At 40.3% G+C, this 13084-nt stretch overlaps 1 protein-coding gene across 8 annotated transcripts in view; it reads right to left on the bottom strand.

Annotated features, from left to right (window-relative positions):
- The window catches only part of Cnot2 (CCR4-NOT transcription complex subunit 2), a 91009-nt gene extending 78554 nt beyond the window's left edge, over positions 1-12455 (bottom strand). For 3 of the 8 annotated variants that reach the window (XM_041666408.1, XM_041666379.1, XM_041666426.1), the window contains exon 1: positions 11824-11929. Coding sequence is in view for 3 of the 8 variants with exons in the window: in XM_041666437.1 (XP_041522371.1) it covers positions 11824-11828 (5 nt within the window). In the remaining 5 variants the exon portion in view is untranslated. Of the gene's footprint in view, positions 1-2669; positions 2766-11823; positions 11930-12336 lie in introns of those variants that run through there. The other 5 variants (XM_041666369.1, XM_041666417.1, XM_041666397.1 and 2 more) reach the window with 4 other exon arrangements.
- Positions 12456-13084: the final 629 nt, after the last annotated feature.

Raw genomic sequence — 13084 nt, 5'->3', positions numbered from 1 at the left:
TTAAGTTTCAAAGATCCAAATTTCTCTACAAAAATGATGCATTTTCATTTTTGCCTTTTTGGTAACTTCTAACACCATTTCAAAAGAAAATGTATCTTTCAAAAAAGGGCAGCATTGACTATCTCTGGAAGGTGTTTCCCTTCTTCTGAAATATATTCCTTAATCCTCCAAATTGTCTATATAACCCTGTGTTACTTAACCAGGCAGGAAAAATAAGACTGTAGTAACCATTCACACTTGGTGGTAACAAACAATACTTATTCCACTACACAGCACACTCATCCACACTGTACACATGGGAGTGATTTTAATTTTCCTCTTTTCCTAATTTTGTCATGATTATCTTTTACAGTGTGCCCCTTCTTTAGCATTGACCTCAGTTTATTTATAGCATGTAAAAATTTTAATAAACAATACATAATAGTATCAATTCACATTGCTGCAATGACACACATTTGCCCACAAAATCTGAACTTAGGATAGCTATCTTACCGATTTATCCTTAAAAGTAAACCACATAACTCTTGAATCGACATAAAAACAGTTCAAATGATTAACTTGAAAGCTAGAAATTAAGATTTATTCTTTTCCTGAATCATCTTAAATTTATGAGGAAAGATACAATTTTTAAAACAGCATTTAACGATGCCAGAGAAGCAAAAATACTAGTATAGTCACTACATTTTCTATAATGCCTGACATTTTAACATAGACATTATTTGTCCTAGGCTGGCATATACAATTAAAGATAAATGCCTTAATAATATACTGTGGGACAAAAGTTATCTAAAAAATTAATTCTCTAGTTAATGTCCATGAATTAAACAAAAAGTCTTTTCAGCTTTAAAAAAACGCACGCCTTTAATCCCAGCACTCGGGAGGCAGAGGCAGGCGGATCTCTGTGAGTTTGAGACCAGCCTGGTCTACAGAACTAGTTCCAGGACAGGCTCCAAAGCCACAGAGAAACCTTGTCTCGAAAAACCAAAAAAAAAAAAAAAAAAAATGCACTCAATAATCTTAAACTGGACTGGGCAGATAAACAAATACATGACGCTAAGGCACCCGTAGGTCCTGGTTATTAGCAAAACTATCAAAATTATCAAAAGGTCCATCTTGACCAGAATTTACAGGTAAAAGTATACTTTCTACGTTTTACAAATATAGCTTATAAATAACTTTTAGATGTCTTTTATTTTAAATTTTCCGTCTTTTTAGGCAAAAAAAAATGATGAGATTCCAGTTTCTAAAGTTTTAATATTTCTTTTTATAACAAGGTAATATGAAAAATCAGAAACCCTAACAAGCATGTGAAATAACTAGATTTCATCAGGACAAAAAACAAAAAAGCATTCATTGCCCTTTTTTTCAACTCTCGGCCATCATTTTGCAGATTCTGTGATTCACTCTCTACTAAAGCTATTTGGTGCTATTCTGTTTTCCTTATATGGTATTTATTTTTAATACTCCAAAGCTCTCAGTACCCAAAAGAAATTCTCGACTGAAGACTAAAACTCAGTATCAGTTATTCAGATGGATTACACAGACAAGGAATGTATACAGTGCTGTATACAATGCTTTCAAACCACTGAAAGCTTTTTTAAAGGGGAAAAAAAAACGAGCACAAGAAAACATCCGTGGCAATAATAATAAGGTACACAAATACAGTTACAAAAAAATTGTAATAACCCAAAGGATACTCGGAATGTGTACTTCTCAAGATGAAGGAAAGCTTAAGTCAAATAACATTACATACAAAGTACCAGTACTTTAGCGTGCAAAAACACGCAACAGAGTTAAGTGGCTTACTAAGATGATCACTGCTAAATAGCCTCTCCAATAACCTTCAAATTCCCCTCTCCCAAAGTCCATAAGCCAGACATTTAGATAAAGTTCATAAACAGCAAAGCTGCAAATGAATACAACAGCATCACAGAATAACATGCACGTCACTCACACATCTTTAAAGAAAATTTTCAGTACAACTCATCGTTATCACCTTACTTTCAAAATGCTTTAGCTAACCAAAGTCCCTTCCTTTCACAGTAGCCATCAGCAATACAGGGAGGCAACACACTACTGTCAAACAGAGGCTTCCTAATACAAATTGATCTGCCCCAGCACAGTTAAAAAAACTCACAGAGCCAAGGCTAGATTCCTGTCTTCTAAATGTGGAATCTTTCCAAATTTTATTTCTTCACTTAAAATGGATATGTATATATTGTCTCCTGACCTATTAGCGCTATCCATACCAACAATATTTAGGGAACCCCTTTCTCGGTGTGCTAATACTCTTCTGTTGTTGTTCTTTATTAGTATTTTTTAGATTAGCATACAAAGTGATGAATTTCATTGTGGGATTTTCATATATGACTGTTGTACTTTCCTTCTCATTCAGAGCCTTCCCCCATGGCTCTTCCATTCCCCTCCAACAAGACATGTTTACAGGCCTAGTGCGTGCTCTGCAGTGTGCAAAGTGCCTCTGAGATAACAATGCTAAATTAATGATGTTTCCTCAAATACTGCACATCTTACTTCATCCAGCTTCATCTAAACAAAATTCCTAGTAGGAAAACAAACATGTAAAAACCATAAAAGTAAGACTGTATTCTATGTGTTTACACTTAAGGACCTGATACAGAGTTACATTCTGAATTGTAGCTAGTTCTTACCTGCTTCAGAAATATCTTCAATGTAACAAGTACTTTCAACAAGAGACAAACACAGCACAAACTTCCAGTCCTTTCCTCAGTCTATGAGGTAATTCCCTTAAAAAATTAGAAAACTGAAATTGGAAGAGGCTGAGCAATAATACAATAGTTGAATCAGAGTAGTGACTTTAACTCAGGATGACTAGTCCTAAAGATTTTTGAAAACCCACTTAAAATGCTGTCAAATAAGAACATTCAAATTTTGTTCCCCCAAACTTAGTATGTACTCTCCATTTACATAAAAAATTTGAATTACAGCTTTGGCTTATATGTATCACAAGCAAATTCTCCAAAAAATAGAAACTACCAAGTTTAAAAATCTTTCACAAAACCTTACTAACAGTAACACAAAATGCTTAATTTGTCCAACAGAGATAATCTAATCCTTCAATACTGACAATTACACCATGGACTTTGAGATTTTAATTGTCAGATATAGAATCTAAGACTGCCTGAAACAGACATCTGGCTATTTTAAAGGGGATGGGGAAAGATATTTAAAATTTGGCTAGTGACTCCATAGTTCCAATATTAAGAATTAAAAAAAGAAAAGACCTCTTATGTGATGGCTACATCACCTCCTTAATTAACCTGTATGTGATCCCAGAAACCATGAAACCCTATGAAGGATCACCTTGTCTTCTCCTCCATTTTCTGAAGGCCAACTCACCCTAGACAAGCATCATTTCTCTCAAACAACTTAATTAACAAGGCTGTTCTCTCTACCCTACAATGTTCCTAAAGAATGCACCACAAAGTCAGGCAGTGGTGGCACACGCCTTTAATCCCAGCACTCCGGAGGCAGAGGCAGGCGGATCTCTGTGAGTTTGAGGCCAGCCTGGTCTACAAGAGCTAGTTCCAGGACAGGAACCAAAAGCTACAGAGAAACCCTGTCTCGAAAATTCAAATAAAAAAAAAAAAGAATGCACCACAAAAACTTAAATCATGAGAAATTACTCAGTGCAAACATAATAGTATGGAGCACAATGTAACAGTTACTGAACTACACTACACAAGAGGGGCCTTATTAACCACAAAAACACCACCAAACTCTAAGGAATGCCAATGACCAATTACCACAAAACCAAAAACCTATACATGCTTTCATTATTCTAAGGAGATGCAAATCAGGTCATTTATATTTGTTCTCCAATATAACTTTCTACAGTGCGGACAGACCAATTCTGTCAGATCTAGAAAACATTTTCAAAGCCTCGTAATGAAAAACAAGCCAATCCCCACATGGCCTGCTGAAACTTACTAAAGCTTACAGGATCTACTCTTACATCCATTAAAAGACAGGATCACATGTCTTAACCACTCTTTCCTGGTTAGCGTGCACATTGTTTATGCAAAACGCATGTATTGATCATGAAATATGGAGCTTTCTTCAAAGCATGCAAAACTTGATCCACCTCAAGGCATTCTACTCATCCCTCCTTGTACATCTTTCACCCATATTCTTACATAGCTTTCTCCTCTTAGACTTCCTGTCCAAATGATACCCTCACAAAACCAAGGCCCTCTCTCAACGCTATATAATTTCATTTCAGCCAACGCCAGTCAAGTGCTGCTCCCTTCACAAGTTCAACATTCTAAAGTGACTTATTTTATTTCTCCTAATACTAATCAGGACATTAGCTTATAGGTAGACACTTACGTTGATCCCTAACATACACCCAGCACTGATAATGTCTAACAGTGAGCAAACACTCAACTAAATCTCTAAGAATTGGTTGAAAACACCTGGAATGTCAATCCAGAAAAAAAAAATTTAAATTTTCAATTTCTATCTAAATTACTTCTTTTAAAAAGTAAAAAAGATCTATGAATTTTACATCTACAGAAACAAAGGTAAAGTCTTAACTCCTTCAAAACACAAAATCTAAGGACTGGAAGCAACCCAGGAGATTATGAAGGTCAGTGCTTCTCAACTATGCTCAAATACTTTCGCGTTTCACAGAACTCCTGATACACGGGTCACCATTCTTTACACATATGCATCTATTTGAAAACATGACTACCCCTCCAACACACGCACGCACGCACGCACGCACGCACGCACTAACCATCTCATACTGAATTTGAACACTTTGGAGGCTGCTAACTCAACTGCATGGTAAGCCGGTTACCGTAGACCTCAAGGTTTTGCCTGGCATGCCTAAGAATACACCTTGAACTTCTCCTAAGACAATACAAATCAGAATGGTTATAGCTTATTTAATTTCTCACTAGACATGCTCACTCACACAAAAAAATCGTAAAAGCTATGCCCTCAAAGCACTACTCTGTGAATACAAAATTAAGGCAGAGTTCAAGGCAAATCATCAGCAAATCATCTCTCAGAACTATGCATTAGGGAAATGTATAAAATGTGTCATCAAAGACTGATTTCTGCCTATTCTCATTTTAATATTATTACTTATAGGTTTTCAGTGTTTCTAATTTTTAAAAACATGAGTGGCTGCTGAATATGTCTGGACATCCAGCTTCAAACAGAAATTTGCTGCCACTCTCAAACTTCTCTCTCAAGTGAATAAAATATCCTACATTTACAAGGTGACCAGAAAAAAAAAAAAAACGAAACAAACCATCCACTTATACCTACTTAACTTGATAAATCGTATTTTTTCTAGAGTAATACTAAAAATAAATAAAAGATGAGGCTGAGTCTAGATTGATGAAAAAGACCTTCGTAATTCCCTATTTCTACTACTAATCTAAACAGGCTGACTATTCTGTCTCTATAAATGCCAATGTTAAAATTTTAACTACTTTTAACTTTAACATCAAGGTGACAACCATACAAAACTACAATACTGGGAATGTACATCCAAACTGTACAAGTATTTTTAAAGTACAAGGCAGTAATGCCAAACAAACCAGATCTTTTTAATGACATGGTAAACTTCATACAATTTTACTGATCTATGAAAGTGAAAAAACTTAAAATCTGTATGCGGGAAAATCATAATTAACAAAGTAAAAAGACATAAAAGCTCATTCCTGGCAGCTATGACACAAAACCAAATGCTCCTCTCCCAAAACATTATTACATAATCAGTCATAACATTTTGTCCAGATGCTTATACACAATGGAGCTATATTTCTAAATCTGATATATAAATGGAAAATGGCTTCTCAGTATGTTTGGTGAAGAAAAGGCAGGCCTATTCAATGCTACCCAAACTACCCAAATATACAACTAAGCTTGTTGACCATTCCTTGGCACACTGAAATTTATTGAGTAGAGGCTTATTTTCTTTTTCTTTTTTTTTCCTCTTTGAGTGAGGGTCTCAATGTATAACCCTAGCTGATTTGGAACTTGCTACACAGACCAGGCTGGCCTCAGGACATCAGCCTACCTCTCCTGGGATTAAAGGTGTGTAACACCACACCTAGCCAAGTGAAAACCTATTTTCACATTAATATGCTTTAATCAAGCAAAAACAAAAGAGAGCATCCTCAGTATTAGAACAAATTCTTTTTAAAAATATGCACCCTTTGGATCTTTAGCAGCTCAAGTCTCTGGAAGACACACACTTAAATAAGCACACTGTAAGAAAAGATTTCTCTAATCAAGCATGAGCATGTCCATTAAATGCAGCCCAGGAATCATTTATCCTCCTTGTTTTCGGTATTTGTAAATTGAACAAAAAAACCTGGCTCTCAGCTTTAAGGGTCTCTCATTCAAACCCTAAGAGGCTAAATTAGTTCTCAAATTTCAGCCTCTCAGAAATGCATAGTGGTCCCCATCTGTAATCCCAAAGTAAGTTGCAGAACAACCAGGGCTACATAGTGAGACCCAGTATCAAAAATGTAAAACAAATACCTTTACAGATTTTAGAAAAGTAAAATAACCTATACAGCATGTTAACATTTATTTCTACATCAAAATATTAAAAATTCGAGTGACCAGTAATTTGGTCAAGAAGAACAATTCTAGCTGAAATTTGCTAGATGTATTTTAAAAATCAGATTTAAAGATATACTAAAGCATCTCACCTAACCTCCCTAAGAACTATGATATTCAAACTAGATAATTACACGATCAATGCTCACTGGTATGTGCCAAGGTTTGGGTTTGATTCTCAGCATATCAAAAACAAAACAAAGACTAGGGAATTCTGCCTCTGTAAGGAACTTTGGGTCAGGCATTAGAGAGGAAAAGGTAGGAGAAAAACAAACAAAAAGAATCCAACATCAAACAGCTTAAATCTAGTAGGTCATGCCTAAGTATCATAAATACAATTACCTTCCAAATACTACATGTTACCTTCCACAAATGCCTGTGGCCATGCAAAGTCCAGCTAGAAATACCTAATACCGGCTCAGTATCAATACTGTACTAACACAACAGTATCAATGTTGTACTACCATTTTTTCCAAAATTCCACACAAACCCTACAGACAATTCTCAAGTTAGTTACCTACTTTCTAACAGGTAAAGCCGTAAATTAAGAATAAAAAAGGAAGGCTCTAAAGAAAGAAGCAAAAAATGAGGAAACAGAAGATATCTACCCATCTTTCCAAATGTGTTGTTGCTCTTGCTTTGTAGACTGGGAAACAAATCACTGACAACTGCTAATCCAGCCACTGTTTTGCCTGAAGCATGTTCCTTGAGAATCTGCTCACTACTACATAAAGTACCAGATATGTAAATGTAATCAAGACAAGAGTCCTTTATTGCTAGGACTCAGACCTGTGGACGTTATGGTGGGAGAGAGAGAAGAAAGGTAAATGAAGATCCATGGTGGCACACAAGGACTGTGGAGTCAAGAAAGAGTTCATGAAGAAAATGACAGGAGTTGTAAGTGTACCAAGCAACAGAGAAGTGACACTTAACCATTCCCCCCGCTCCCCCCCACACACAAACACATGCTTATAAAAAATTTCCATCAGAGTTGGGGCAAAAACACACAATCTAAATGGACCCAGACCCTGAGTTTGATCATGTACAAAATATTTAAGTGTCTAGCAAAGAAAAAATGTTCTGTTCTTTTCTAGACAGTTTGGTTCTCATTTGCATACTGTATTAGTCATGCACCCATATCAAGGTTCAGATGATGTAAACCATTTTATCACTTCTTAATGGAGCAGCATCCCTCCCTTATGAGTTACACACAAGGCATCTGCATCTTCATTTCAGAGAAAGAGCTGTCAGAAAACAGAGTAAGAATTCTATTTCTAAGCCAGGCACTCACTGGGGAGACAGAGGCAGGCGGATCTCTGTGAGTTCAAGGCCAGCCTGGTCTACACAGAGAGCCTGGGCTACACAGAGAAACCCTATCGTGAAAATCAAAACCAAACAAAAAATAAAGAATTCCATTTCTAAAAAAAAAAAAATCCCTGATAATGATGAATAAGCTATACCAGCATGATTTGTCCTAAAATCTGAAATTTTTAAGTAGAAATCAAAGAACACACAGAAAGAAAGATACTACCACTTAAAGTTCAAAAAACTGATCCAAGGTAAAAATTATAAAATATTTTTGTAACCTTAAGCCCTTATAGTTTCTTTTCAAACGTAAATTATTTTATACTAGATATTAACTTGAGCACAGTATTTTCCCATACTGAAAATGTTACAATAAAGTCAATTCCTCCAAATATCAAAGGTAAAAATCATTCTTAGAGGTCAGGAAGGCCAGTCACCTGAATCAGCAAGAACTACTTCTATCCTAACCTAGGTATTCTGATCCACTGCTATATACTACCACGCGAATTACAGTACAGCTTATTAATTCTGAAACTGCCCCTGAAACTGCCCGCCCACCTGGGACGTTGCCTTATTGTGTTTCGTGGTTACAAAATCCACTAGAGGGGCTGCAGAAACGGCTCAGCAGGCAAGAGCACTTGCTGTTCTTCCAGAGGACCTGAGTTCAGTTCCTAGGCTCCATGTCAGAAGGGTCACAGCTAACTCAGGCTCCAGGGGTCTGAAGCCTCTGCAGTCACTTGCACTCACACGCACACTACCCACACGGCAAGTTCACACACCTACACAAAATTTAAACTATTTGACGTCCAGGTAAGAAAATCATTTCCAGGGCTGGAGCAATGGCTCAGGTTAAGAGCACTGGTTGCTTGCTGTTCCAGAGGTCCTGGGTTCAATTCCCAACAACCACAATGGTGGCTCACAACCATCTGTAATGAGATATAGTGCCCTCTTCTGGCCTGCAGATATACATGCAGGCAGACACTGTATACAATTTTTTAAAAAAAGTATTTTCCTAAAACTGTCACTATTTGTGTAAGTTTTCCTCTAATATCCACTCAAACAAGCACATGGAATCTACAGTCTGCTTTTAAATGTGTGCTCTCAAAATGAACTCTCTACAGTAAAACTTCAAGTTTCTTATTATATGTAGTTATTTATTTGTGTGGATACCTACTGAAGCCAACTTGGGGGAGTTGATTCTCTTGTTCCACCGTGGAGATCTCTGGAATCAAACTCAGGTCATCAGGCTTGGTGACAAATGCCTTTATCCAATGAACTACGTCATTCATTTCACAATTAAAATTTTAATCAAAAGATACTACTACTACTTAACATCACTTCAAAAGAGCACAAAATTATAGTTACTTATACTGATTATTACTATCTGCTCAGGTTTACTTACATACAAAGGCCAAATTTTCTTATGAAGCAAATTTGCCAATAAAAAAGGAAATAACTACCATCCCATGGAGTGTGAAAAAACCTTCTATAACGGTCCATTAAAGTATTGCTAATATCAGTACCTGCTTAAGAAATACAGAGCAGGGTTACCAGTGTACTTAATTTACCAATAATAGGGTACATTTACTTCTGAAGTTTTAAGTGAACCTGAGGTATATCTGAGAAACCAAAAAGTAAATTAAGTACCCACCCTTATATAGGGAAAATAGAAGCACTTATTTCTTTTAGGGAGCATAACATTTTGAGTTTATTTCGTTTTCCAGATCGGACAGTTCTCAAATGAACGGGACACAAACCCCTCAAAGGCACAATTTCCTTCACTTTTCATCATACAAGCATTTGAGAAGCGAGTTTTTAAAGGCTGTATTTACTGTTACATTAATGTTCACATGACTCAGTCTCTAGGATCTGCTAAGGTTACAGATATCTCTAGACTCTATCATTAGAACCACAGTGCTCTGCCGACACGCTCACCACCCTAACGTCTGTATTAATAAAGCATTAACCGGAATGCAAAAAAATATGTGAAATACTTTCTTTTTATTTCTGGTCTACTTACAAAAAAAATCACTTTAAAAATATGAAAAGGTTCCACTTTAATTAAGGATCTTGCAAAGTCAGCCAAAGTAAAAAGTGGAAGAAACTGTCTCTTCTGTGCATTTCCAACTTTCCCTTTGGATTTAAGATAACAACAAAAACTAAGTAAGAAAGTACAGCACACAATCCTAATCAATGATCTTGAACCATTAAGAAACCTATCAACGACATAAGACCTGAACACAGGCAAATATTTTTGTGTAGACAGCCATTTCAGTGTATTGGATTTTTAACAACACTTCCAACCTGGCGAAAAATTATCTTACAAAATTGCAAAAGATAAATCCAGTGATGTTTGGAAAGAGATTGTTGTCAAATATACCAAGCATTCCCAAATATAAACTTCTTATGAAAGTATACACTTTTAAATGTCTATTCCACTCTCTCCACATAAATCACCCCCACTTATTTTTGGGAAGAGAAATCATTAGGGACACAATTCCCTAGCTCTAAAATTTCTCACTATGGAGAAGAATAGAAAATGTATTCAGTTTTGAACACTAAATATGCCTGCCTTCCCTTGTGAACAGATTTGGTTAAGTCAGTATCATACTTACTACCATTTGCCAAGAATCTAAGAATCATATTGCTGTATTTTATTAGGAGCTGTCCAGATGATTAAAGAGAATTCTTGGATCAAGAATTTTATGAAAATGAAGCAAAAACACTCTAAGCACTTGGTTTTCCAGATGTTGAAAAGTGGCGATGTCCCCTAGGATTTCCAAGAAAGTGGTACCCGTACAGAGAAATTCTTCGGCGGTAATAACGTACTAACAAGGGCTCAAAGTAAATGCAAATGACAAAAACTTCGAAATCATTTTACAAAAGAAAATTACAAGTAGCTTTTTATACGGGCCTACGGATAACAAGAGTTCTGAACTCTCCTGGACAAACAGTACCTCAATTAAGAACTACCAGGTTTCTTTTAACCCGACTTATTTCTTTGATGAAACTTTGATGTTAAGACCTAAGACAGCAAAAGGTGGAGAGGAGAGGCCCCGGCGGAAGTAGAAACCAGGGCTTGCAACTTCACAGACAGAAGTGTCTCGGGGTTCCTCCGCCACCCCAGGACCATCCGAACTCAAGTCTCTACACCACCAGGGAAGCTTCCCTCTCCGCGAACGGTGACAGAAGCAGCACCGGAGTTGCTCTCCTCCTCCTCCTCCTCCCTCCACCTTGCTGGGGCCTTCGGTGTCTCAGGGCCTGGAGGCTCCTGAGGCCCGTTAGCCGGTCCGATGTCCCCATCGTTCGCAAACAAAAACACACAAGTGGCGGATGCTGCGCGTGTACTGCGAGAACGGGGGAAGAGTCAAGGACCGGCAGCTGCTGGGAACGTGGCAGAGCCGTCGAAGGCGGCCGGGGCTCCTCGGATGCTGCCCGGCGCTGCCGCCTTCACGTCCACCCCAGGAAGCAGCAGGGCGGCGGGGACCGCTCTGCGCCGGCGGGAGCCGGGGGAGACGAGTGCGGGGAAAGCCCCGCCGCGGCCAGGCAGGCGGGCGGGCGGGCGGGCGGGCAGCCGGGACCGGGCCTAGAGGCTCCGGAGCTGCCGCTGCGGCGGCGGCGGCCCGAGCACGGCGACGCTTTACGTCCTGTCCACCCCGCCACACACCCCCTCCCTCCTCCAGCGCCGCCACCCCCCTCCCCGCCCGCTCCGCTCTCCCTCTCTCGATTGGAGCCGAGACAAAAGCAACGGGAAGCGGCGGGCCGGGACGCTACCCGCGGACCCCGGGCGCGACCGGACTAGCCCCGAGGCCTTCCCCCGCCTTGCGGGGGCCCTCAATCCGCCTCCCCCGCCGCGCGCCCCGCTGCCAGACTTCCGAAAATTTGCCAAAAACTCACCGCATGAATTTTCTTGTCCCGCGGATCCAAGATGGCGACGTATCCACCGCGGAGGCTGCTGGGAGCAAGACCTTTACCCTCTGACCCCCGCCGTGACCCCCGTCGCTCCGACTTCACTCTAGGCGGCGGCAGAAGGTGGCGAGCAATGCTCGCCGGATGGACCGGGTGCTTCTCGGCACGCCGGGCGACGGTGAGAAGCTCAGCGCTCCCCGGGAGCCTTCCCCGGGGTTCCGCCGGCTCCGGCCGAGGTGCGGCGCTCTCCGGCGCCGGTTCCGGAGAGCGAGAGGAGGGCGGCGCTCTACGGCCTCGACCGTCTCCCCGAGCCACACCGCCGCCACGCCGGCCCGGAGCCGCGGCCTGGGGTCCGAGCGCGGCCTTGGGTGCAGGGGCGGGGAATGGTGAGGCGGCGTGGGTCCGCCCACCAGGGGACGCGCAGCGTGTTTGTGTTTGTGTTTTTGTCGGACACCCCGCCCCCGAGCACCTCCTGCGGTCCGTCCCCGGGGCCGTTACTACCTTGCCGGCGCGGTGATCGCGGGGCTCGGCTCCTCCCGCCTTCCCGCAGCCTGCGGTGCCCCCGCCGCACGTCGCCGTCACGTCCTGGGAAGTGAGTTCCCCGGCGCCGAAACCCGGGCGTCTACTCGCCTCCCCCCCTTCCCCGACCCCCTCCTTTTTCTGCTGCTTGGTTTTTGTTTTGTTTTGTTTTTGACGTGTTCCGGTCTAAACCTGGTGAGAGGAAGTAAAGGGAGCCTGTTTTTAAAGCACTACCGGGTGTACTTAATCTAACCGAGCAATGTTTATGGTCCTTAATTTAGTTCCCGCCCGGCGCGCCCTTGGTCAACCGTAGTGACCAGCTGGCCCGTCCCCCTGACTGCTTGGAAATACTATGGCTGTAGTGAAAACTTCGGGGGAAAGAACGTTTTGCTCTCCAAAACAGGACTGTCCCTGAAACTGAAATTCGTTTTCTTTGCCATATAGTACTCTTCCTTTATTGCTGTGAACATCCGTAAACTTGGTGTTTTATAATTACTAAAACTTGGTAAACGCCTCTGTGGATTTCAAGTTCTTAGTTTCATAATGTATTGTTATTCCTATTATTGTTTGAGTTATTGATTTTATGAATGTGGATTACTGTTTGAAGTAAATAAAATATCTGCTGTTTGTTTTATAACATTTCCTTCTTCCTGCCCCCAATCAATCACTACAGCTTCGATTTATCCTAGAAAGCTACAGGCAAGGAACAAGAAGAAATAAAAGCCTACTG

The sequence above is a fragment of the Microtus oregoni genome, unplaced genomic scaffold (assembly GCF_018167655.1).
Source record: "Microtus oregoni isolate MIOR12 unplaced genomic scaffold, Mior012 000001F_ref0000356, whole genome shotgun sequence".
NCBI lineage: Eukaryota > Metazoa > Chordata > Mammalia > Rodentia > Cricetidae > Microtus > Microtus oregoni.
The sequence above is the reverse complement of the archived record's forward strand: the minus strand, read 5'-3'. Positions and strand labels throughout refer to the sequence as shown.